Raw genomic sequence first — 24,059 nt, forward strand, 5'->3', positions numbered from 1 at the left:
GCACCAGAAACCACCTGCTTAAAGCAAGAGGCTCATGGTCCCTGCAACTGCTCACTTCATCTCTGCAGAGCAGTCAAAAGCTGTTCTCCTCAGTGCTGCCAGCAGTGATGTCAACACAGCTGAGCAGACAAGCCACAGTTAGTAAGCAGACCAGGTGAATTACTCACAATAGTATATTTGACTATCAGAATGCAATTTTGTTCAACTTAGTATGTAATAGGAAAATTAGGATGAAGAAAAGAGGTGCACATTTTGGGAGCACTGCAGATTAAATAAATAAATAAACAAACAATTTAAATTATGTGCTTCAAGTTACTGTAACCAGAACATCACAAAATACTTAAGACCTTGGATGCAGACCACATCTGCAATGTCTGTTCCGTTCCCAGTCAGCAATTACAGCTTAAACATTCCCAAGATCGATCATTAGTCTTACAACCCATAATAAAAGTGTCAAGATACACACCCCAAGAATGCAAAAACAATCCTGTGGCCTACCATCGAAAACATGAGGCCTGGGCTCAGAATATGAGTTCCATTACTAACTGCGGGACTGAACAGTATTGGACAAGTCACTTTGTTGTCCCAAGAGTTTGCATTTGTACAGCACTATTATCTCATTTGTTTTCTTTGTGAAAAGGTGTTTTGAGGACTCATGACAAAATAATTAATACAAATCAGAGAGTATTTTCACATTGTTACAGATGCATCTCAGCTGAAAAGCTAGTACCCAACTTCACATTAAAAAAAAAAAAAAAAAGAAAACAAACTTTCCACAAAATACTTGCCAGCTAATAAAAGCCAAAGAATCTCACCAAGATTTAGGCTTGCTATATCCTTTTAAGCTGTTCTACTAAGGGACTCTGTAAGTATCTCAAGACCTGCAAATACAAGCAGGTACACACCAAAACACCCTATTTACTTTTTGAATGAGGATCCAAAATACTCAGAAAACACATTCACGTTTTGCTTTACGGATGCTGTATGTGCCACAGGAAGACCTAACAAAGGCAGCACTAAGTTCTATGTCTTCTCTCGGGTAAGAGAATGAGATGTAGCAAGGAGAAGCTATATTCGCAGTTTAACCACTAAGTCTACTTCTAGAAGCAACAATACTAGTTGAACTTTAACAGCTTCACCCATCTCAGCCACAAGATTCCAATAGTGACATTTTCACTCACCTATCATTAAGGCAAAACTAAAAAAATCACCCCCGTGCAGTGTTTAGACACAGTCTGCATAGCTCTGTGTTAGAAAAAGTCTTTGCTACCAATATACTTACACATTTCTCTCTTTTGAATGCACAAAATCCAAACAGAGAAGACAGACATATTGCAGGTCCCCCCACAAAAGAGGATACAGTGCATCTATTTCCTGCATTTACTCCCAGCTTCAGAAGGAAAATAATGTTGGTGTCCCAAGGTTGGAAGATCAGAATCAAGCTGGAAACAAAATTCAGAGCAGTCTTGAAAGTCTGTATTTGAAAAATGTTTAAGTATAAACAGTTTTTATTTTATGTCAAAGAAGCACAGCTACAAAAGACTGCTTTACATCAGGTTGTACATATCTTTCACTTGGCTTACGTTAGACAAACACTTGCCATGAACTCTACCATGCAGAATCTGTCATGGGCACATCTGCAAACTGGACAGTAAAAATATGCTCAATTTGATTTTTTGTTCGTTTGATCTTGGGATTTTTTGTGGGTTTGTTTTGGTTTTATTTGGATTTTCTTCATTGGTTTCTTTTTCATTTTGTCTTTCTCTAATAGGCACAGGGTCAAACCTCTGCAGAAGTAAAGAGATACAAGTCTCAAATTACACTCATTCATATCTGAAAAAAAACACTGAGTCAATGCCCTATTTTAAGAAATGAATATTGATTATAATTATTTTCAACAGCAAAATTTTCACTAACACTTCAAGAGATTCAAAAGTGGGTGTGTAGAGCTGAAACTAAAAAATACTTTGTACTACTTCATCAGAGGCAAACACTGGCATTGCTTTGGGAACTTTAGCACAGGTATGTTCTCACTTTTATTCAAAACCCCAAATGAACTAAAATCTAACCATTTCACTGCAAAGCAGTGAAGCTCTCTGAAGGTATCTAATTTGTCATTGTTTGCAGCATCATTTGTGCATACTTGTTTCTTTGTGCAGTATCTATCCCCCTCCTCACTATCTTTATAAACTATCTGAAGAATACAAACTCCTGGATTTATTACAGGGAAAACCAAAACAAAACAGAAACCGACAACCAAAACTGCATTTATTTACAATCTAGTCCCTACTGCAAACACATCAATGCCTAAACACATGCAGCACCTTTGGAGCATTATTTTTGCCTGAACATGATTCACACTTAAGATGAACTTTTCCCTGTCTGAAGAAGCCTAATTTTCACTCTTAGGTACAAACATTTGAACATGAGCAATAGAATTACTTTCCTACTGACATTTGTAGCCTTTTACTCCACAAACTATATTATGGCCCATTTTGTGACCCTGAAACACCCACTCCAGGCTGCTCACCTGTGGTGATTAATGCTTGCAGCCTCCTGTGCCAGCACAGCAGTGCCTACTCCTCTCTCTTCCCCAGGCTCAGAAACCCTTCCTGCAACACAAGGCTAGATCTGTCACTTGATCTCAGGCTTTAGCTGGGTGGTGGAAGAAAGGGGTGGGAAGGATCATGGGTATCAATGCACTTTGCCAAGAACTGGAGAGACTCAGTGCTTGCTTGTAGTTTCATGCACATATTTCAAGACATTCTTCACTTCTCCATCAATTCTTTCCATTCATTTTTCCTGGAAGGCACAGCCTGACATCAGCTGGTTTCCTCTGCTAGAGGAGGAGACTCCAGAGACTTCATGACAAAAACAAGTGCTATAAATACAGTTTTGGCTGTATGAGGGCTCAAGATAGAGGTGAAACCTTCTGGTATGTCTTGCTGGATTCTCAGGGTTTCTATATCTCACATTTAGATTCTGAAGGCACCTCATACCTCCTGAATCAAAACCTCACAAGCAACAACGATCCATGTGGCACACTATTTTCTCTGTCCTCACACCAGGAAAGTTCACCAGTTTCTTGCCTAAGGAACAGCAGGCTTCTCTGTACAGCAGCATCAGACACAGCCTGTATCAAACATTGTGTTCATTTAAAAGTAGGTGATAACAACGCTTACTGCCTACTTACCTAAAACCAAGTGGTATGTGCCAAAGCAGGTAGCACAAGCAAGCAATTCTTCACTTTTTTGGGGGGGTTATAGTACTAGAGATGGCTGGATATAAGCTCTCCATAAAGATTAGATACAAATGGGGTAGAAATACAGAGAAATAGACCACGATATTCCTACTGTAGATTCAGTTTAAGGTGATGGTCTTGACACAAGAATACAGCACAACTGTTTCCTCACCAGCTATCCATCCCTACCTCCTCACAGTCTGAGAAAGGAAAAGACCCAGGTATGATCTAGCTCACCAACCACAGGAAAATAACATTTCTAACCCAGCACACATTGCCTGACTGAGTTCACCACACAACCAGACAGGTGTTCGTGGCAGCACAAAACAAAAGGAAAACACAGTAAGGATGGAACAAGCCTCTTTCAGAGCAACACTGGCATATGCTCATTCAAATTACTCATGGAACTACATCAGAGTTAGGTGCCAAACTTCACATAATTATCTACTGATTAATTCTTTTCAACTGCCTCAAGTGATACATCTATCCTTCACTAAAGCTTCACTATCCTTCACTAAAGCTTTTACAGCTTCCACTTTTCACTTGTTTTTCCTGGAGTTTAATACCTGTAATAAACTTATAACTGCTGATAAAAAGCTGACTCACTTCAAATTAACAGTAGCATTCAAAATTACCATTATCTTCCCACAAGCCCACCCTTAAGCTAACTTTGGTTATTCAACTGCATGGCTAAGATATCATAAAAAGAACGCCCAAAAAACCAACAAACCAATATTTTTGTAAAGAGCAAAAGCAATAAGGTAAGAAAACAAAGTATTACCCCTTCATGTGGAATTTCAGGATGTCAGATAAAAGTTAATTTCTCATTTGTCTCCAATCTTGATAAAACCTTTTCTGCAAATGGAGTAAGAACCCAGTCAATCCAGAATGGATTACTGGGTAGTTTCCCTTAAACGCACACTATACATGGCATATACGCCTTCCTGTCCTTATGCATCTCAAGCATTGTATTTTACTGCATTAATCACCTGAACCCCTAGAAACAGGCAGAGCACTAAGTTTACCTTTTTTGCACTGCTGCGCAATAGGTGCAAGACATTTACTATATATGCAGCTCAAAGCATCTGCCTTACAAGAAACACGACAACTTAACTCAGCTCTGAACAATGTCACTTTCTTACTTGCTGCCTTTAGGAAGACTCCTACAAAATGGAAGATTTAAATAGCTGAGTGCCATTCTACAGCCTGGTTTAGTCTTTCATCTACTCAATGCCCTCGGTGAACATATACCTCTTCAGTGTTCTACTCATTTAGCATGACATCTTTCACAGAAGGGACAAATGGTATTTTTTAAATACAAAACAGTGCACTTCCAGAGCCTTTCTTGCTGCAAGACTACAAGCAAAGATTAAATGTGCTACCAGAAAATGATTTAGAGGAATTGTACAATCCTCATCACTAGCACCCAACAGTACTGAAATTTGCAGTTACTTGGTATTGTAAACTCAGAGACTGTTTAGATTGTGATTTTGTCACTTTGCCCTGGCCAGTATAAAGAATGTCAGCTGGGTAGTTGGCAAGTGGAAAAGTGGGAAGAACAAAAGGCAGAGGGCCTTAAGAGGATCCTGGAATTGGGAAACATATCTGCACACTTCAGACAACAACCTTGATATCTCAGAGGCTGCATATTCACAATGAACTCCCTAAGTTTTCCAGAAGACGGTGGAACAGCTTCTGGAGTGTGACAACGTTAAACAAAGACTGATCAGAAAACATCCACACAACAGTACTGCTTGAGTTCTAGAATGAGATGACCCTCTGACACACATCAATCGCAGTTCCTCGTCCACAGACAGTGCAATTCTGACAGCTGGGCAGTCAATTTGCCTGTAAAATCTGCTTCTTCCAAATTTGCGATAATCTTCTCAGGAGGAAATACACTGTGGTAGGAAAGAAAAATAATTCAGGCTGAGTTTATGGACCATGGTCCTCAAGAATGACTTTGGCAAGATGCTGCCTTCTGCTGCACAAGCAAAACAAAGCAGTCTTCACTCAAATTCCAGAAACAAAAGGCCATAAATATTACAAAAGCAGCAGGCTTTGTAAACAGACAGCATCCTTTAGAAGGCAGGAAATATATCCTATAACCTATTTCCTTCCCTCTTTCTCCCTCTCAAAACTGTATTGCCAGCATTAATGGTGGATCCAGTTGCTGCCACTATTTTGAGCATCTTTCTGCCAAAGAACATCCTAACAAGAGTTTACTCCAGCATCAACAGCTAACAGAGTCATCCAAGTGTGTGAAGGGCCTTAAGACAAAGTTTATGCAAACACACAGCCAGAAAAGTCCTAGCTACAAGCTTCCATCTCTTCCCAACAAGGTAATTGCTACAACTCCATCCTTCAGCACCAGCTCCTTATTCAAAACAAGGCTGGCCAGGGACTAGCTCCTTATTAATCCCATTTGCCCATAACTAGTAAAGACAGCATTCAGTTCTTCCAAGACAGGATCTAGCTTTCATTAATCTTTACGGCAGACAGTGATAACAGACCTTTTTATGGAAAGGCACAAGCTCTGGCTAATCACTGCCCAAAGCAGGGACATTGAAATTCTCATGCCAGAAGCCAGCAGGTCTTTCAGAGGTTGAACTGTTTTTCTGATGCCACTGCCACTCACTACATACTATCCTGTAAGACAACTGCCTGTACTCCTCCATTCTGGATCCCTGCACTCCCACCTTTGAGAAACTACATTTCACACAAAAAGGGGGGGAAAAAAAAAAAGACACAAACAGATCACCTTTCACTTTGGCACTCCAGTCCTCCCCTGAGATGCAGAGACAGACAGATGGACACAACAACAGAGACTGTAAGCCCTGGCTCTCAATTCTACTCAACAAATGCTGAGGGCACACCAGGCTGGCCCCACTGCCTAGCTAGCTGGCCTGCTGCTGCTGTACAAATATAGAAAGCAAAAAGTGGAACAACCGCTTCAGCAGAAGAGATTCAGCTCAGCTCTGGAGAGGGAGGAGCAGGGAGCTGAACCAGACGAATTGCTTTACCCATACATGGTCTCTGAATCTTTCCACTGCTAAGGCAAGTTCCTTTGCACAGGATCACACTTGCTGCACTCTGTTCAGGGGGGGGAAAGAATTGAAGTGCATACACTTAAAGTAGTTATTGTTCTGAAACGAGTTCCAGGTCCATTTTGCTTGAGTTCACCTTAATAATGTAGAAATTCCCAGCACACTTTGTACAACAGAATCTGGATAGCAGCTCGGACATCAGACAAACTTCCCCTCCAGGGAATCCTCACATCCACCAGCACTTCCAGAACTACTGAACCGACCAGGCCCTCTCTGCTGCTTTTGGATGCACACATCCACATACTAAGCTCTTGGTTTAACCTTCCCCCAACACCCACCAAATTGAATTACAGCAATCTTTTTAAATCATTCTCCCTTTTTAAGTGTTTTCCTATACCAGTAAGCACACTCTTTCCCATTGGTTGCTACAAACTACTATGGTGACCTGCCATATCAGTCTTTTTTTGCCAGGTCTTAAACACAAACTAAACCTTTTTCTATACTTTCTCTTAAAACAGAAAAAATACAAGCCACTTCTATGCAGCATTCCCTCCTCTTGCATTTCCTTTCCATGTTCTGGCATGAAGAGAGCAAAATTTGCCTAACTGAAAGTCCAAATCCCTAGGTATTCAGAAGAAAAAAGAAGTGCCATAGTTGCTGATTTTTTTACTACACAGAAATGACAGTTTGCAAACTCAAAATCAGTTTTATTCATATACAAAAGCGAAATTTTTCACAGGAAGGACTTAGTACCCTATGCTGCTGCCTACTTCTTACACTTGGTGTATCCCACATGTATCTGGTGATAAAAAACTGTCTTTCAGAAATTGCCACAAAAGGTTTCATACAAATAGGTGGAAGTTGCAACTCTCAGCTCTAACAGAAATGACATAACCAATTCAGAACTTGAGGAAGTGCACTAGTCAGGTAGTTCTGTTAACGTGACTTGCAAGTAGATACAGAAGTCCTGGTATTTAAATCAGCAATCTCAGTATTTTCCACAGATTCTTGCAGATTTAGGAAGACACCAGCATACTCAGAATTAGCTGTATGTCTAAGCATATTCTGAATTATTCTTCTCACAAAAAAAGGATGAAAAATGTGTGTCCTGGTCATGCTCCCCTGGAGGAAGTTATGAAATGCCTATTAAACTTAGTCTTGAATTAAATTTGCAATACTTTTAAATACAACAAAATTTTAAAGCAAATTCTCCATCAGAGAAGCAATGTCATAGCAGCTTCCACACTGTGAAATACAGACAGTACCACCTACAGCCAGTCTCTGATAGTGATCACATTCTGGCACTAAACACAGTCCAAACTGTCATACTGGTGGCTTTACTCCATAATATCAGAATACTCTCATGTGTCTTTTCCTTAAGTCACCAAGAAATGATCATGGCTTTCTGAGCAGTCAAAAGTGCTTTAGAGAAGTAAACATAAACCCCTTTCTTTCCCCAAAGAATTTGCATATTCATAATTTTCATCACATCTAATGTCACCTATGACCATGCAAGGAATCTTCACACTTTTGCTCATAAACTGTGCTAGATGTCATACATTCCTAACACAATGATGGGCAAGACCAAGAAACCCAGAAGAAATAGAATTCTTCTCTAAGATGACCTGTCATCAAGGTATATGGCTTTTGATTTAGAAATTTAAATGGAAAACATTAATTTTTGGAAGGCAAATAAGAAGGAGGCTCAGGTAAATTGGCAAAAAGCTTTTGAGATGGTGCTCTGCTTAGGAATCTAAGACTACAAGCGAGAAAAAAACTACTTTTACACTGTGCTGTGCCTACAGGAAATGCAAGAGCCAGATGCGACAATCAAAATATATTCTCTTCCTTAAAGTCAGGTATTCCATTATCTTCTGAAGGACCGTTTATCAAAGTTCCATCTTATGAGATTCTGCAGAGACATTGAGATGCCTGGTGCCCATCTTGCGTATTTCTACATACAGTAAGTTATAATAAATTAAGGAAGATGCCATCACCATTTGGGTTTGTGGACTTGGACATTGTCTGCTAAGCATTTCACTTGAATTACAGACATCATAAATAAGCAACTCCTCTGCTTTGAACAAGGCAGATGTCAATTTTCCCTTTCCAACAGATTCTGAAGGACTAGTGGATAGTGTGCAGATGCTGGAATGTCTTTTGAACCACACAGTTTGAGGCAAAAATAGTACAAACTATTCACAGATTCAGTGAAAACAACTGAATTCTAAATAGTAAGATGCTTGAAGAAGAATAATTTTACTTTGACACACAAAAATCTAAAATCTAGTGGGTAAAGCTACACGATTTTTGTGAAAAGTGCAGTATGAAACAGACTGCAGGTAGAATTGAAAGCTACCAGAACAATTTGGATGGATCTGAAAAAAAAACAAAAGTCCTGAGAAAACTCAAATTAATTTCAAATAAAAGCAACGTAAGATTTCATCACGAAACTCCACCAGAGTACGGAGAAAATTCAGTTCTGAGAGAACACACAGCATGCTGCCATTAAAAAAATAAAAGTCAAAAGTAAAGCCTGCCAGATATCATACCAGTGAGACAATGGATACTCAACAAGCACTCATCCTCTTATCCACATGCTCATTCAAGATGTCCTTGAGGTGTGCTGCTGAAAAGGACAAAGAGCCCAAAGTGCCTGCTCATTTACATGAACTCATCAACACCTAAACCAGTTATTCCCAGTTATATTTACAAGTAGTTTAGTTAAACCAATGTGAAAATGCCAGAGAGAGATGGTTTTAAGCCAAATATATATAAAATCTTAGTCTACCTGGAACTTTACCACCACAAGCCAAGCTTTTAAGTCAGTTACAAACCTATGCTAGATCAGTAGAGTCGTTACCAAAACTTGCAGTTTGTCAGTTTGCCAACAGTACTGCTGATAGAGCAGCCAGTAAACCAGCATATCTTTTCCAAAAACAAAACAGAAAATAGACCATGACACAGTGAGAATACCGAAGATAGAGAGGAGATATGCATACATGGCACAGAGGAGACAGCACAAGCTTTCACAAACACAGAGCTGTGCCACAAACTATCACCTAAACTGAAATTCTTTGCAAGGAGCTGTAAACCACTGAAGATTTCTGTGGAGCTGTCTGGCTGCTCACAGCACTGTTCATCCTGAATTCAGCTGGCAACAGTGCCTTTTTTTTTAAAGCAGAGAGCTAAGATGGCTGGAAGCTTTATGCAACTCAATGTCAGAAAGAAGACTTCCATCACCTGAGACAATGGATCTGCCAAGCTATATTGCTGCTGGACAAACAAGCCCACTGTCTACCACGGTTCAGACTTGTGAGCTATGCATCCCCACAATAAAGCGTTTTGGGACTAATTTGCACTGAAGCTTTAAGGCAGTTTATGTTTCTTCCCTTGCTCTATGGAAATTTTCTGCTTTGCCCTAATATCTATTTTCAGTTTAGGTCCTTGAATCTTGAATTAGGTGTGCCCAAGAAGGTGTTCATCTGACGTGTGGGAAATCTCCTCTTGAAAAGAGGAGCAAAAGCTCTTATGCCCCAAACACAAAGTGTCTTGGCAGAGCAATCTAAAATAAGTGTAGACAGCAACAGCAGAAAAGGTGGCATCTCGTATGTTTTTTTTAAATAGAACAGGCATCTCTAATGACAGGAAGAAGGGCAATATAATGACTGGTTACTGTTTTACAATCAAGATAATCTCTCTCACCTCAAGAAATCTCATGACAGGATCACAACTCAAGACAGCATTGTCATACTTTGGGAGAAACACCTATGACAGGGCCTAGAGAACTGAAGCATTTTGCTCCGCTTTGATTTACACTGTTTTCTGGTGTGTTATTTTTTTCTTCCTCTGGCAAATAACTGATAAATGGATTAAAATGATACTTACCTGCCTGAAGGCAGTTAGCAAGGCACATAGTCTTGGGGAACAGTAAACTAAAGAATAAGAAGTAATACTGAACATGCCTAGACTGAAATAAAACATTTAAGACATTCATGGCAATACTGAAAAATAAGAGTGCAGAAATATAAATCTAAGCCTGCTGGTCTATTGTTGCTGTTTCAGTGGCAAAACTCACATTACGGCTTGAGAAGTGGACTGACTGATGGACACTGTGCTGAACAACAGGCTCCATTTCAACAGTCAGAACAGTGTGTTCTTCTGAGACACTAGTGTTAGACACTAATCATCAGGAAAACTCAAAACCAAGGAGTATTTGTACCACTTCCCACCTAACCTAAAAAGAAAAAAGCACTAAAGAAGAAATTAGACCAGACCCTCTGAAGAGATTTGCAGCAGAAGGTAAAAAGATTAAATGAAGAAACATGGTAACTGATAATCAACAAATACATTTCAGAGATACAAGAACTAGTTATGGAACAACATGCTTCTAACAAAGCTTATTACTAAGTTCAGTTAGAGGATGGATTGTAAGTAGTATTTTACTTAAATATATAGATCTGCAGTAATTTCAAAGTAAGAGTTACGTGATATTGTAAATATTTTCCTGTGTCCAAGAATCATAATTTGTTCAATCAAATGATTTTTCAATTGATGTAAAGGTTACCTGAAAATTATAGATTCATGAGATAATATTGAATATCTACAGTATAGGCACACTCTCTTTAGAGAAGCAGGGTCAGGTAGTATGTCTTCACAAGTCCTTCCTCTAGCAGATTAAATAAAGATGGGTAAATTCTTGTCATTATTGTCATCCATATACCTTCAAAACAAAACTACCTAACATCTAAATAGTGTTTTAATGTTAGTGGTTTTATGACAGTCACTTTTTCACCATCTACTTTTCCACACACTGTGCTCCTGCTTTCTTTTGCATGGGAACACCATTTCCTAAGCCTACACTTACTATTTTGTTTCACACAAAAAAGAAAGATACGTAAGGGCAAGCACATAACTAAAGAGGTAGGATCTGGGACTGATTTTTTTGTCTAATGTAACACTAGAAGCTTTGACAGCGAAAGGAGAAGCAGAGCCATTCAAGACTGATGATTCAGAAAGTGTGAACATACTCAATGAAACAGCATAGACCTTCTCAGAATATCAGCAATAATTTTGACAGTAAGCTCAGGATGAAAGAGAACAGTAAGTACCTTCAAAAATATCCAACAAAACCACAAAAAAAAACCTAAAACACAGGCAACAAAAATCCTTCACATTGTTGTGTTTTAAAATCCGTATTTAGAGATTTTATAGGTACATACATCTGTACCCATATTCCTGAGCATATATGAGAATTGTGCTCCTGCCCTGAGGACTCTTCATCAGCAGGAACACAACTGAAGATATTAAGTTTCAGGATGCAGGCTGCACCCACCTTAACATTTCCTATCTCAGTATGAAGACGTAAGCAGTATTTTTAAACATCTACCACGGCAGTTGCATTTCCAACAAAACTATGGCTTGGCAAGACCTGGATCCACACATAACCCTAGGAAGTACGTTATTTTACATTGTGTAGAGCTCCCAAAAACATATCTATGGGAAAGAAAAAAAAACGTCATTAGTTTACTATGGATAGATTTTACTGCACTGACTTGACATTGCCTATCTGCTGAACTAATCTCTAGAAAAGCAAAAGAGAAAACAGCAAAAGGCACCAGTAGATAATTTAGCAATGACTGTGATCACCAGTACAAAGAGTAAGACTAGGACACTCACACCAAAAAAAAAAAAAAAAAGGAAACAACAACAAATTTCTAGATACTCGGTAAGTGCAAGCTCTTGTACACCAGAAGCAATTTTCACCAAACACTGTTCTAATTCAAGTGAACTCCCAGTGAAATGTGCCCAACGACCACAGGCAAGCAGTACATACAAGAAACTGCGCCATGAGAAAAGTGCTCCCCAACAACTTCTGGCAGAAGAGAATGCCTGTGCCTTAAGAGCCGAAAACGTCTGGGCCACGGTTCCTCGGGAATTTAAAGTAGCGAAAGTTCCATGCTTTACTATAACGCTGCTACTTCCTACTCAATAAATAGCGCTTATCAACCTTTAGTGCTTCTTTAGGTATTTATTACTCATTCTACGTTCAGTTCCTCCTAGTTTTTATACTTCCCTACATCATTTCAGCAGTTCCCGTCACGCCTTATCACACTTGAGACTGCGGATCCTCACAGCGTGCTAACTCCCGCTACCCCGCCTTGTGATTGCCGTACACCCGGCTCACCTTCAGCTCTTCTACACCAGTGAACGCTTCACCACCCCATACGACAGATCGCTACCGCACCCCACCGACACGTACCGGCTCCCGGGTTCCTCGGTTAACTCCCAGGGCGCCCCGCAATGTCTCACCGCCCAGCCCAGCAAGCCGACGGCGGCCGCAGCCCGGAGGACCCGCTTCCCGCCCAGGGTCGCCTCAGGCCCGCCGCAGCCCCTCACGTCCCAACGGCGACACAACCCCGAGCTACGCTTGCACCCGCAGCGCCCCCACCCTGCGGCCCGGCCGCGCCCGAGGCGCTGTCAGCTCTCGGGGCAGATAGCACAAACGGTGGCCTCCAGTTTCGGGCCCCGCAGGGGGCTCTCGGCGGGGCGGACACCGCCCCGAGGCAGCGCGCAGAGAGCAGTGGCGCGGCGGCTCCTCCGCAGGCCCAACCTCTCCGCACCGCGGCGGGAGAGGTGCTCGCCGCAGAGGCTGCCGCCGCAGCCGGCATGGGTGGCCTCACGGCGGGAACCCAGGGGAACAGGGCGAGAAGAGCCGTTACCTGCGCGAGGCGGATCGCACTCCCCACGGGCTCGGCTCGGCTCGACTCGGCGCCGTGCCGTGCCGTCCCGTCCCTGCCCGGCCCGAGCTCCTCCTGGCGGCCGCCGCCCTCACCTGCCCCCGGGATCCACCCGCACCCGCTCAGCTCCCTACGCCGCCTCGGGCCGGCTCTGCAAGATGGCGGCACTTCCGGGAGAGACCACGGCAGGCCCGGGCGGAGGGGTTGAGGGCGCGCCCTCCACGACAGGCCCCGCCGTGCCGGGCCCGACAGCACCACGGAGAGCAAGGCGCAGCTCCAGCCCCTGACAACGGCGACAATGAGCCCATCCGCGTCCCCCGCTCCTGCCACCAGCCTTCTGGAGAGCCTCCCCCGTCTGCTTACGCTGAGTGCGCTCGTCCGCGGCGTTCGCCCGCCCCTCCTGGCGCGGCACGGCCGGCGATGGGGGTGGCGGAGATACTAGGCGCTGGGGCGGCGCGGCTGCTCTTTTACCCGACGCTGTTGTACACGGCAGTACGGGCGCAGCTGCCCGGTTCCCAACGGCCCTGGTTCCACCGCATCGACGGCACCGTGCTGCTGGGCGCGCTGCCGCTGAGGGGACGCTGCCGCGGGGTAAGCCGGGCGCGGTGGGCAGGGCAGGGCCGGGCCGGGTTGGGCCCGTGTCGGGACGGCCGGTGGTGCTTGACGGTGCCCGTGTCCGTGCCCGCAGCTGGTGGTGGAGCAGAATGTGCGCGCCGTGGTCACTCTCAACGAGGAGTACGAGACCCGGTTCCTGTGCTGCTCCGTCCAGGTAAGCCCGGGAGCAGGCCGGCACCCCTAGGAAGGCTCTTCTCTATCGCGTTGTGGGTGAACCTTTAGCCATCTCCTGCCGCCATCCAGGCAGCCATGCCCCAAGTCCTCTGAGAGCAAAGACGCGTTTTCTTGTTCCTAAGGCGACTTTAAAACCATTTGACAGACCAGCAAACCGTAAGGATGGGAGTGAGATGCTAGAGCTGCAGTGGCAGGAAGGGAGCATTACCCTCCCTACACACCACTGTACAAATAGAAGAACGTCTCTTGCATTTGATGAGTTCCAGTTCCCCTCCTTTTCCTTTAGCTGAAGCGTCTCATCTTTTCAGTTCTCTTTAACTTCTGATAGCCAGCACTAAAGTATTAATATGCCTGATTTCGAGGATTGACATTCAAACTCAGCTTACAACCCCACTGGACTTCTTAACTGCCTCAACAGGTTTGGGGTTTTCTTTCAGAAAGAAAATCTCTGAGTTAACTGATGGAATCTGCTATGTCTGTTTCAGGAATGGCAGGCAATGGGAGTGGAGCAGCTGCGTCTCAGCACCGTGGATCTAACTGGAGTTCCCACATTAGAAAACCTTCACAAGGGTGTTGAATTCATACTGCAACACCGTGCCCGTGGTAACAGTGTCTATGTGCACTGCAAGGCAGGGCGGTCCCGCAGTGCCACCATGGTGGCAGCCTATTTAATTCAGGTGAGAGGGTTCTGTGCCCAACAGGGTTTCTTTTCATACAGGCTGGGTGAATGCAGCCAACCTTTACAGTTTGCTTTAGTTCGAGAGGCCTGAGCATGTTACGAGGTGTGTTGATATTCCATGATTTTATGGAGTTTGGACTGGAGAGCTGATGTAAGAGCGGTAGGTAGCTAGACCCCAGACTGGCATTACTGGTTCATAGAGTGTGGCAAATACAGGGTAACAAACAAGTGAAACTTACTGTTTGTTAAACTGCTGTCTAAGCTTTTTCTGATGTAACGTAGCTTTTGCACACCTTGTTCATCTGCACTTATGATACTGTCAAGACAAGTGAAGTTGCCACATAGCTGACATTATAAATAGTTTTCTCATTGACCCCTACGGTCTCCCTCTTCCAGCTCTCTTATAAGCACAGGCATTGGGAAAGAGAAGCTGTTGTTGCAACAAAGTGTAGAAACACATGATCTGGTAGTATTTATATCTGGTTCTGGCACATCAATCAGTCTTCAGGAAGCTGCTCAGTTTCTAGGCCCATTAATATAGAAACTTCTCAACTGGTTTTAAATAATTCTGCCGGTATTAAGTCACCCAATGGAGGAACAGATTGAGATGGGAATAACAAGACACTTGTGAGGGTAGGTTCATTGACCAGATAAACATTGGGGTTTTTTTGTTGTTCAGATTTTCTCCTTGGCTAACTGTGATGGCCAGCCTTTCTAAGCTTCCCAATAAATACCGTTCAGGATCAGAAGACTTGATTTTGGTGTTTCACGTTCCTCTATAGACCCAGATGGGTAAAACAGTGCTAAGAACAAAACCACACATGTAGATTACTCCAATGGTGTTATTAAGTCCTCCCTGGAAAATTTACCCTTAGCGCTGAAGAGAAGATTTGCTTCACCAAATGCTAAAATGTGATGGAAGTACTAGTAACATTTTAAAAACAACTGAAAAAGGCAAGCCACACTTGTGCACTGGTCTGGTGGGACTAGAACAGGAAACTCTCCACATGTTGGAAGCATGAGTGAGACAGAATGGAGATGCCAGGCAGCAACCATCCCTCTTCAAGTGAGGGACTCCTTCATGAACTTGCATTGACATTCAGGCCCCTCCAAAGGGAACATGAAGTAAAGAGATGGGGCAAAGCAGCAAGTTCTATAGCAATTCTGGTGTGGCCTGTAGCCTCCAGGAAGGCTTCATTAACTAGTGCAGGGATAGAATGGATTTTCACCTGAGAGGTTTCTGCCCTTTCAGCTGCACCGCTGGAGCCCTCAGGAAGCAATAGAGGCTATTGGCAAGATCCGTCCCCACATCCTCATTCGGCACAAGCAAGTTCAGGTCCTGGAGACATTTCACAGGAATGTGATCGCTGGGACAACGGCACCGTGTCAGTAAGAACTGTCAAAATCTCTGTCCTGGCTGCTTTAAAAACGCCATGTTTTAGTGATCTAATGAAGGCTTAAGCGTTGTACTTTTTAACCGTCAATAAAGGTGTTTTTATATAAAATACAGTAAATTGGAAGTTGGGCTGTTTCATTAAACCTTTCTTGGATCTCTTGCAGCCCTGTGGTTCTTCTCTCCCATACAGTCAGTACTGAACTGAACTGCTACCCACAGGAAGTTCTGTAATATTTTCAGCAAAGGAAAAGAAAACTTTGTCTCAGCAGAGACTTTATTCAGATTCTTACCCAAAGAATTACAGTGCCAACAGAGAGAGGAGTAGGAGAAAGTGGTCTTAATTGCATCTTTCACCAACATTAGGTTATGATTACAGGTGGGGATTCCCTGTGTAGTAAAGGAAGCCAATGCTCATAAAAACGATCTCCTTCTTTATGGTAGGTGATGGCAGAACAAGGAGCAAGTGCTCAGTTTGTTACCTCCCCTCTAGAAGTGATGAATAATACAACCTACTAGAGGTCTTGGGTTCAGCTCTGGAATCTGTCTGCTGCAAGTATTTCTGGCAGTCCCTCCTTCTGCAGCAGGGACATGGGAATGTTCAAATGGGGATTTCCCTGGAGGACAAAGTGCACATCTAAATTTGCGACTGATGTGAGAGCAACACACAGCCTCCCAGGCAGTTAAAACTAGCAGTCTGGGCCAAGGAGGACATTGTCCATATGCCATAGGATTTGTAACTGGTGGATTGTTTTCAGGCTGAAAGAGTTATTTGCTGCAGTTTGGGCCTCAAACTCAAGTAGCCTATCATCAGGGGATGAAAGTAATAGCATTTAGTCCATCTGTAATCTAAGATGTAGCAGTTCAACTTTAATAGTGCTATGTAAAAGAAGTGGCCCATGGCCAGAAAGCCCACATGTCCTCTGCACAGGAACTGAGGAGAGGGTCTTTACTCGACATTCTGAGCTTGTAATAATCACAACTGGTGCTGAGGGAGATGGTGTTCTGCAGTGCAGTGCAGAGGCACCCCTTGCTGCTCTGTGTATCGCTGGGCCTGTTTTTCGCCTTAGGCCAGGACAAACTGCAGATTAGTGAGCAGCACTTTGATGCCACTTGTGACTGTTACAACAGAGGTGGCGGGGTTAAGTTTAAAAGTGTTTGCATCACCCTTTTTGTAGCGGTCACGAAAGACGTAGATGCTGCCATTGCAGCTAGCAATTTTCCAGAGGGAGGGCACTGAGCTCCAGGCATCTGGCAGGCACAGGCGGGTGAAGCTATCCAGCAGGGGATTGTAGCACAGCAGCGAGTCCCCCTCAGCCACGATGAACACCACATCCTTGTGCACAGCAGCATGCATGCGCCCCGCAAAAGGCAGCACGTACGGCTTCACATGGCACTTCTCCGTGTTGGTGTCATAGCACTGAATTAGCCGGGAGGGCTTGGTGAAGAAATCCAAGTCATTTTCCTCCCCACCCAGTAGGTAAATGACACCATTAAGGTTTACACCTGCAGCTCCAGACACTGCCACTTCCAACTGGCTGGTCTCTGTCCAGACATTGTCTCGTACTCTGTAATAGATGACAGCATTAGAGAGTGTGTCCTGCAGAGTTTTCCCCCCCAGCGAATATATTGCATCCTTGCTTGGCACAGACACAAGGGTGTGCTGGAGCCGGTCCCGGGGCAGAGGGGCACACCATTCCCAGTCTATAGTTGCATTGTTGCACTTCCACATGCGTCGTGGAATAGAGCCACCAACGACATACAGGTCACTACCGTGCTTGCAGGCTGCGGTGATCTGGTGGCACAGGCTGTTCTGGCCGCTCACACTTATGGAGTCATCATCAGCACAATGCAGGGAGACAGCGAGTGAATGGGTACGTGATGACTCTTTTCCAATCAGGTAGATGTGAACATTTTCTCCAACCACCTAAGAGAAAGGAGGAGTGTGTCAGCAGAACTGGACCTGTTTACACAAACATCAGCAGTGCCTAAGACCAAGTTTTTCATTTCAGGGCTCGAGGTGTTTGACCTGTTTACCGAGAGCCTCAAGGCTTTTCAAGACACCACTCATATCTGATATAGCAACAGATTCACTGGAACCCATGTGCCTGTGGTTTAGATAAGGGCTGGTTACATCATCAGTGGAGAAAAGTTATTTTAAGGGGAAAGCCAAACTTAGATTTCTGAGTTGTCCCTTGGTAACTGAGCATCTGGTGAAATAAGCTATTTGAGGCATTCCTCCCATCGCTGGTGCAAGCAGCCTCAGGTTAAAAAAAGCTGTCCATGGGGTTGCTATTTATGAGAATAAAAATATTCCTCACACCAGCACCATGAACTGAAATGGCATTTGTGTTTTGTGACTTCCAAGTCACACCTGTGAGCAGAATACCCTGCTCTGGGAAGTGTGAAACCAGCAAGTGCTACACCAACCCCAGTACAGAAGGTCTTTTGATACCTTCAGGCTCGACCGCAGCGTCTCTGAAAAGCCCACTCGCTCCTCCTTGTTGAAGTTGATCCAGGTTTCTATGGCAACTGCTGGATTCTGAGAGCATGGGACGCCATCTGTGGTTTGGGGATAGAAAGGCATTTATGGTAACTGGACAAAGATGTACCTACTTGGGAACATCCCTTTCTTGTGACTCCCTTCCCCCACTCCCATCACAAACCCTTTCTAGAGAGGAAAAGAAGACAGAAAGGTTTACAGATTTTGGCAGGCAGGATCAGCACTGCCAGCCAGACATCTACATGAAGTTAGCATGGACAAAGAGCAGAGGACAGAGCTGCCAGATCTTGAGCACTTTGGACAAATTTCAACAAAAGAACCATGTCCAAGAGAAAAAGGGCAGGAAAGAGAACCTGCTTGGTTTGTGATGAAGAAGAGTATTTTCCTATTTAAGCATTTAGGCAAAACAACAATTCTCTTATTTAAGAATCTCAGCAGCTGCCTTTCATTCTGGCTGGCCTAGACACCTATCTGCAGAATTTTCCTTCCCTGAATACTGTCAGATAGCTCACACTCAAGAAATAACATCTGGTGTTGCTGCTATCCTCTTAACATTTGGAAATCCCCAGTGAGGTACTATAGCTTTCTTTAGCAGTGTGACAGCAGAAAACACTCAACAGACTGCTTCACAGTTTAGTTTAAGACATAATTGAAAGTTTTGGTGATGCCACAAACTATTGCATCATTGCCATTGGTACATTACCTAGCAGAATTTAGATACTTACTTCCAGTCTCAAAGTCAGTGATTATGGCTGTATTCATCGAGAGGCTTCCCTATGAAGGCACTCTGATTTTGTACTCTGCTCTCATGACAAACCCTGAATTCAGTGATGCTGAGGGCATCAGACAAATTCCAACACTTCTCTCTGTACTAGAAGGGAGGAGAAAAATCGTGGAACAAAAGCAAGTATTTCAACTCATGTTTATTATTAAAAGGGATTTCCATAGGCTATCCAGCACAGGTAGTGGTTAAATGCAAGAACTCTGCTTTTCAAATGGGTCCTAGAGGGCAACAAAAGGTAAGCTTAATAAATTACTATTTCATTAAACTAATTTTAATCCTTGACACTAATCGCTTCCTCTATTTAATTCTCCAGTAACTAGAAAAAGATGCAGGAATTGCAAAAGAAAATTATTTTCTCTATCAGCAGTGGGAATTTATTTCAGATTTTAATCCATTTAGTTACCAGTTTTGACATGAATATTGAGTAATGTAATTCTATATATATGGAAATTGATGATGCATGGGAAAAATGTTTTATCGATCAATTATTTTAATTTAGGACTATAAACACTAAAGACCATAGTCCTAAAACTACGCCTACTACATGTAATCCCTAAGAAGTTAAGGTGGATTGATCTCTGTGGCTCTATTTAGTATTTTTAATGAACTCAGAACTTAGTTTAAAAAATGTATAATTTTTGAGCTACCAGTACCTATCTTAAACAGGTTTTTTATGTATTTTGATCAGTTTCTTTAGATGCACTAGAGATAACACACTGAAGTATCTGCAAAGACTCTCAGATGTGTAACGTGAACTGTAAGGGCTATTGTAAGTCTTACAGACAGATTTGCTAGGGTTCCAAAGAAGCCCATCATGGCAGGTTTATTTTCGTAGCAGCATGTAAAGCACATGACACAAAGTATAGTTATTTACTAACAAGTACTAATGACACAATCATTAATTAAATCAAGAAAGGGGGAGTCTCTCTGCAACCAAGCCCAGCATATTTGAACACAGGAGCTGCTGCTTCATTCTTGCTTCTCCCAGCAATGACACATCAATGCACAAAATGGAGCTGTGACAGCTGCATCATGGAGAAACCAGCAAGTGCTGGCTGCATCTGCCATGGCCACAGAGGATCTTTAAGGACTGGTGGCAGCTGGACCAAGCTGCTGATGTGTTGACACATCCATCACAGCAGTGAGTCATGGCATCCATTACTGCAGGAGGTTATTACCTTTACAAGTAGGGTAATTACCCAAGATGTGCCTCCAGGTCAGTCATCTAAGCGCCTAGCCTAAATAATCCTAGCAATTATATACCATTGTTAATAACACTAAAGTAGTCTAAAAATACAGCTTGGGCTCAAGCCTTCTTACACAGGCTGAGCTGCTGCATTATTACGTTAAATGATTACGAACTAAAGGACAAAAAGAGACTTTCATAAGGTGTTCATTTCTGGTAAGGCTTCTTCCATTAAATGCAAACAAGAATACAACAAATGGTTGAAATCTACTAACTTAATGTTTGAAAAAAATGCTAATACTTCTGAACTGTTGACTGACAAACGGCTGGGAATTAGCAGCATACTTTGTGTCCCTTTTCTACAGCTTAGATGTTTGATGACCAGTAACAATTAATGGATTTATTTCTGATTAAGTTATCCAGAATGCTTTGCTCTGCTTATCTTAGCCTCTGAATAGACAGTGATTATGAAAGCTAGGATCTTTCCACCTATTTAGTTCAATCCCTGGAAGTCTCTTTTCCACATCCACATCCTGACTAGTCTCCAGAGCTCCTTACCTGTAAGGATGTCTGTCAGTAGGCGGAGAGGCAGATGTAGGAACTCCTCTGTGTCTTGCAGTTGAGACAAATGTGACTTTGCACAGTGTTTGGCAGCTGCGTAGAGCTCCATGTCACTGTGCTGATCTGCCAACCACATGACCTGCAGACAGTTCCTAACCTGCACCGTACGGGCCAGAAAACGGGAGCACTCTTCAAACAGGGCAGTCAGCTGGTACATGTCTGCCACTTCATAAGTTTCCTGCAACTCCTCTGCCCTCAGCTTTACAGTCCCGTGGTAAATGTAGTCCACAAGGAGTTGAAAGACACTCTCACTCACATCCTGCAGCTCAATCACCCGGTTGTGGGCCTCCTTTAGATTGGAAGTGAACATAGACCGGAAAAAGCAGCTCTGAGCTGAGAGGACCAAGCGGTGCAGCTGGAATTCTTTGCCTTCTACTGAGATTGTAACATCAGCAAAGAGCTCATCCTCCAAGCACAGTTTCATAATGCCCTGGGCCACACGGCCTGAGTGGGAGCGGTCGGTGAAAGTATAGTTCACAAAGTAGTTCTCTTCTGCAGAGGAGCCTCCAGTTTCTTCTGATGAGTCCATGGTGCTGCACAGGTCAGACCTCCAGGAATCTGTAAAATCACAGTAATTACATGGCTTTCTCTCCACTAACCAATGATGCATTACTGCAGGGTACAGGGGAAAATCGAACACACTGGTGAGAGGCCAGCATATTTTAGACTGAACATAAATAGCGCAGCCAGAAACTTATGCTTGAGTGTCAGAATCTCAAACAACTAATGAGAAATTGGCATAATTAAAATTATAATATATACCAGACTTCCAGTACAGCAAGCATCACATCCCAGCAGAACTGGGAGATGAGCATATGTTTTCACCACTCATTCCACTGACACAAAGCAGTGCAGTAACATTCATTCGAGTGGAAAGTCCAGCAACTGCCCGAGGAGGCTTACAAAGGCAAACGAATGTGGCAGCACCACAGCTGGGTGTCCTGATTTCAGCTGAGACAGAGTTCATTTTCATTCTAGCAGCTGTTTCAGTGCCTTGTTGGATTTTGTGTGAGAATAACGTTGATAATGCACTGATGTTTACTTATGGCTAAGCAGTGCTTATCCCAAGTTAGCAGTTTCGGTTTCGTGTGTTCTATCAGCAAGGAGGTGCAGAAGAAGCTGAGAGAGGGCATGGCCAGGACATCTGACCCAAGGGATATTCCATACCATAGGACATAATGGCCAATATATAAACTGGAGAGAGTTGGCCAAGTTGGGTGGATTGCTGCGGGAGCATTGATCACTGTGGGGATGAGCAATTGCATTGTGAATCACTTATGCTTTCTTAGGCTTTCTCTCTCTCTTTTTCCTATATTCATGATAATCACTATTATTATGATAATTATTATTACTATTTTCAGTTACTAAGCTGTTCTTATCTCAGCCCATGAATTTTGTTTGTTCTTTTTCATCGATTCTCCTCCCCATCCCACTGGTGCTTAGTTGCCAGCCAGGGTTAAACTACAACATTGGGCTAGATGGAAAAAGGATTACAGTGCCATGCTAAAAGCACAGGCAGCAGTTTGTATCATCAGGAGGAGTTAATTATCATCTGAACCCAACATGATGAATCTGTACAGTGCTATCAAGCAAGGTGAACTTGTTTTTACCAATACAATGCATGAGAAGTCTGCCAGACCTAACCACCAGCCCTCCAGGCTAATCAAATGACATAACTGATGATTATACTGTGCTTGTTAATGTGCCAGACACCTTCAGCATGCCAAATAACCCATCAGATGCTGTTAGTCTGTGTGTCCCCAGTAGCAAGGAGCAATCAACTACCTTTTAGTTGGTATCAGAAGTTGTTTGCACAGCTCCAAGCAGTTTGTGGGTCGAAAAAGCTTCTGAACCAGAGCTCTTTTTTAAAATGGCTCTTGACAGCACCAGGAGCAAATAAATGCTTGCCTGCATTCACTTTAACCTTATCAGCCACAGTGACTGATAACACAATTTTCTTCAGTTAATAGTAAAAGTGATTTCCAGTACAGTGTTTCCCAAAGACAGTGCTTTTCTCCAGGAAATTCACAGTTACTCTTCCACCCTTTAGTCAGACATGAATTTTCTTTACAGCTCTGCTTGAGACAAGAGGGCTCCTAAGTTCTCTGCTCAAATTCAGTTCACAGGAAATAGTATCTACACCCCTAACTGGCTGGACAAGTCTGTCCCATTCCTCATGACAGTCTGCCTTAATTATACCCTTTCTGTGATTTCATACTAGCTGTGATCTGAGAAGCATCTGTACATCAGTCTACAAGAGACTGAGGAACTACAACTGGCACAGAACACATTACTACGTACAAGCCTATCCTGCAAATCAGGTTCCACTTCAGCACTTCACAGTGCTCAGGAACTGCAGCCCAAAAGGCTGAGGAGTCCAAGCAGAGCACCAGGAGATGAATGGATAAATAGATACATGAAGTCCACACAAGAAGTGCCAAGAGTAGCTAAAGACTAACGCAAATCTGACATCACACACAACGCTTAACTTTATGCTCATGGCATTTCCGCTACAAAGAACGACTGTAAGTGTCCCATCACGCAAAGTCTTACACCCCACGCACAGTCTGCCTTACCAAACCACGCCAGGCTATAAGGGAGGACGCCTAACGCACAGCTGCTTCCTTCCCCGTTCCTGCAGGGGGACAGCACCAAGGAACCCACTGGCACAACCGCTAGCGCCTTACCTCTCCGGGGGTGGAGAGAAGCCGCAAAAAGCCCGTTATGGGTAAACCACAAACCGCTGTCAGGGCCACGCAAACGCCGCGAAACCCGCCAGAAAGGGGCCTCGCCCCCTACGGCTGCTGCAGCAGCTCAGGGCTCTGAAGGACCCCCTCCTGCCCTTCGCAGCACCACAGAGCTCGCCGCCCCCGCGCCCGGGCTGACGGCAGAGTTTGTCCTGGCTGAACCCGGGACACCAGGGCTACCCTGGCCCAGCACAGCCCCTCGGCACCCACCTGCGCCGCCTCCCTTCATGCCGCCGCCCGGAGCCTCCCGCCGCCGCCCCGTGTGCCCCAGCAGCTGTTCCGCGCCCCTCACCCTGCGCCAGGCTCTCGCCGCTTCCGGCCGCCAACCC

At 43.8% G+C, this 24,059-nt stretch overlaps 3 protein-coding genes across 3 annotated transcripts in view; 1 reads left to right on the plus strand and 2 right to left on the minus strand.

Moving 5' to 3' along the window:
• Positions 1 to 13,163, minus strand: part of CELF1 (CUGBP Elav-like family member 1) — a 46,997-nt gene extending 33,834 nt beyond the window's left edge. The window contains exon 1 of the mRNA XM_054400127.1: positions 13,124 to 13,163. The gene's annotated coding sequence lies outside the window, so the exon portion shown is untranslated. The remainder of the gene's footprint in view (positions 1 to 13,123) is intronic.
• A 285-nt stretch (positions 13,164 to 13,448) lies between these two features.
• PTPMT1 (protein tyrosine phosphatase mitochondrial 1) lies at positions 13,449 to 15,977 on the plus strand. The gene is made up of 4 exons (XM_054400538.1): positions 13,449 to 13,619; positions 13,717 to 13,797; positions 14,303 to 14,494; positions 15,749 to 15,977. The coding sequence occupies exons 1-4, from the start codon at positions 13,449 to 13,451 to the stop codon at positions 15,887 to 15,889; spliced, it is 585 nt and encodes a 194-aa protein (XP_054256513.1). The 3' UTR covers positions 15,890 to 15,977.
• A 978-nt stretch (positions 15,978 to 16,955) lies between these two features.
• Positions 16,956 to 23,974, minus strand: KBTBD4 (kelch repeat and BTB domain containing 4). Its single transcript, XM_054400574.1, has 4 exons — positions 23,941 to 23,974; positions 20,921 to 21,541; positions 18,345 to 18,451; positions 16,956 to 17,816 (listed from the first exon to the last, which is right to left on the minus strand). Exons 1-4 carry the CDS (start codon positions 23,957 to 23,959, stop codon positions 16,956 to 16,958), a joined length of 1,608 nt encoding a protein of 535 aa, XP_054256549.1. The 5' UTR covers positions 23,960 to 23,974.
• Positions 23,975 to 24,059: the final 85 nt, after the last annotated feature.

This window comes from Indicator indicator, chromosome 4 (assembly GCF_027791375.1).
Source record: "Indicator indicator isolate 239-I01 chromosome 4, UM_Iind_1.1, whole genome shotgun sequence".
In the NCBI taxonomy this organism is placed as follows: Eukaryota; Metazoa; Chordata; class Aves; order Piciformes; family Indicatoridae; genus Indicator; species Indicator indicator.

Bases quoted from the DNA above. Each gene is read 5' to 3' on its own strand.
- PTPMT1 (XM_054400538.1), top strand. From the start codon at position 13,449: ATGGGGGTGGCGGAGATACTAGGCGCTGGGGCGGCGCGGCTGCTCTTT. The intron at 13,620-13,716 runs GTAAGCCGGGCG...CCGTGCCCGCAG, and splicing joins TGAGGGGACGCTGCCGCGGG to CTGGTGGTGGAGCAGAATGT. The intron at 14,495-15,748 runs GTGAGAGGGTTC...CTGCCCTTTCAG, and splicing joins TGGCAGCCTATTTAATTCAG to CTGCACCGCTGGAGCCCTCA.
- KBTBD4 (XM_054400574.1), bottom strand. The intron at 18,452-20,920 runs GTAAGGAGCTCT...CCCAAACCACAG, and splicing joins ACTGACAGACATCCTTACAG to ATGGCGTCCCATGCTCTCAG. The intron at 17,817-18,344 runs GTATCAAAAGAC...CCTTTCTCTTAG, and splicing joins CGCTGCGGTCGAGCCTGAAG to GTGGTTGGAGAAAATGTTCA.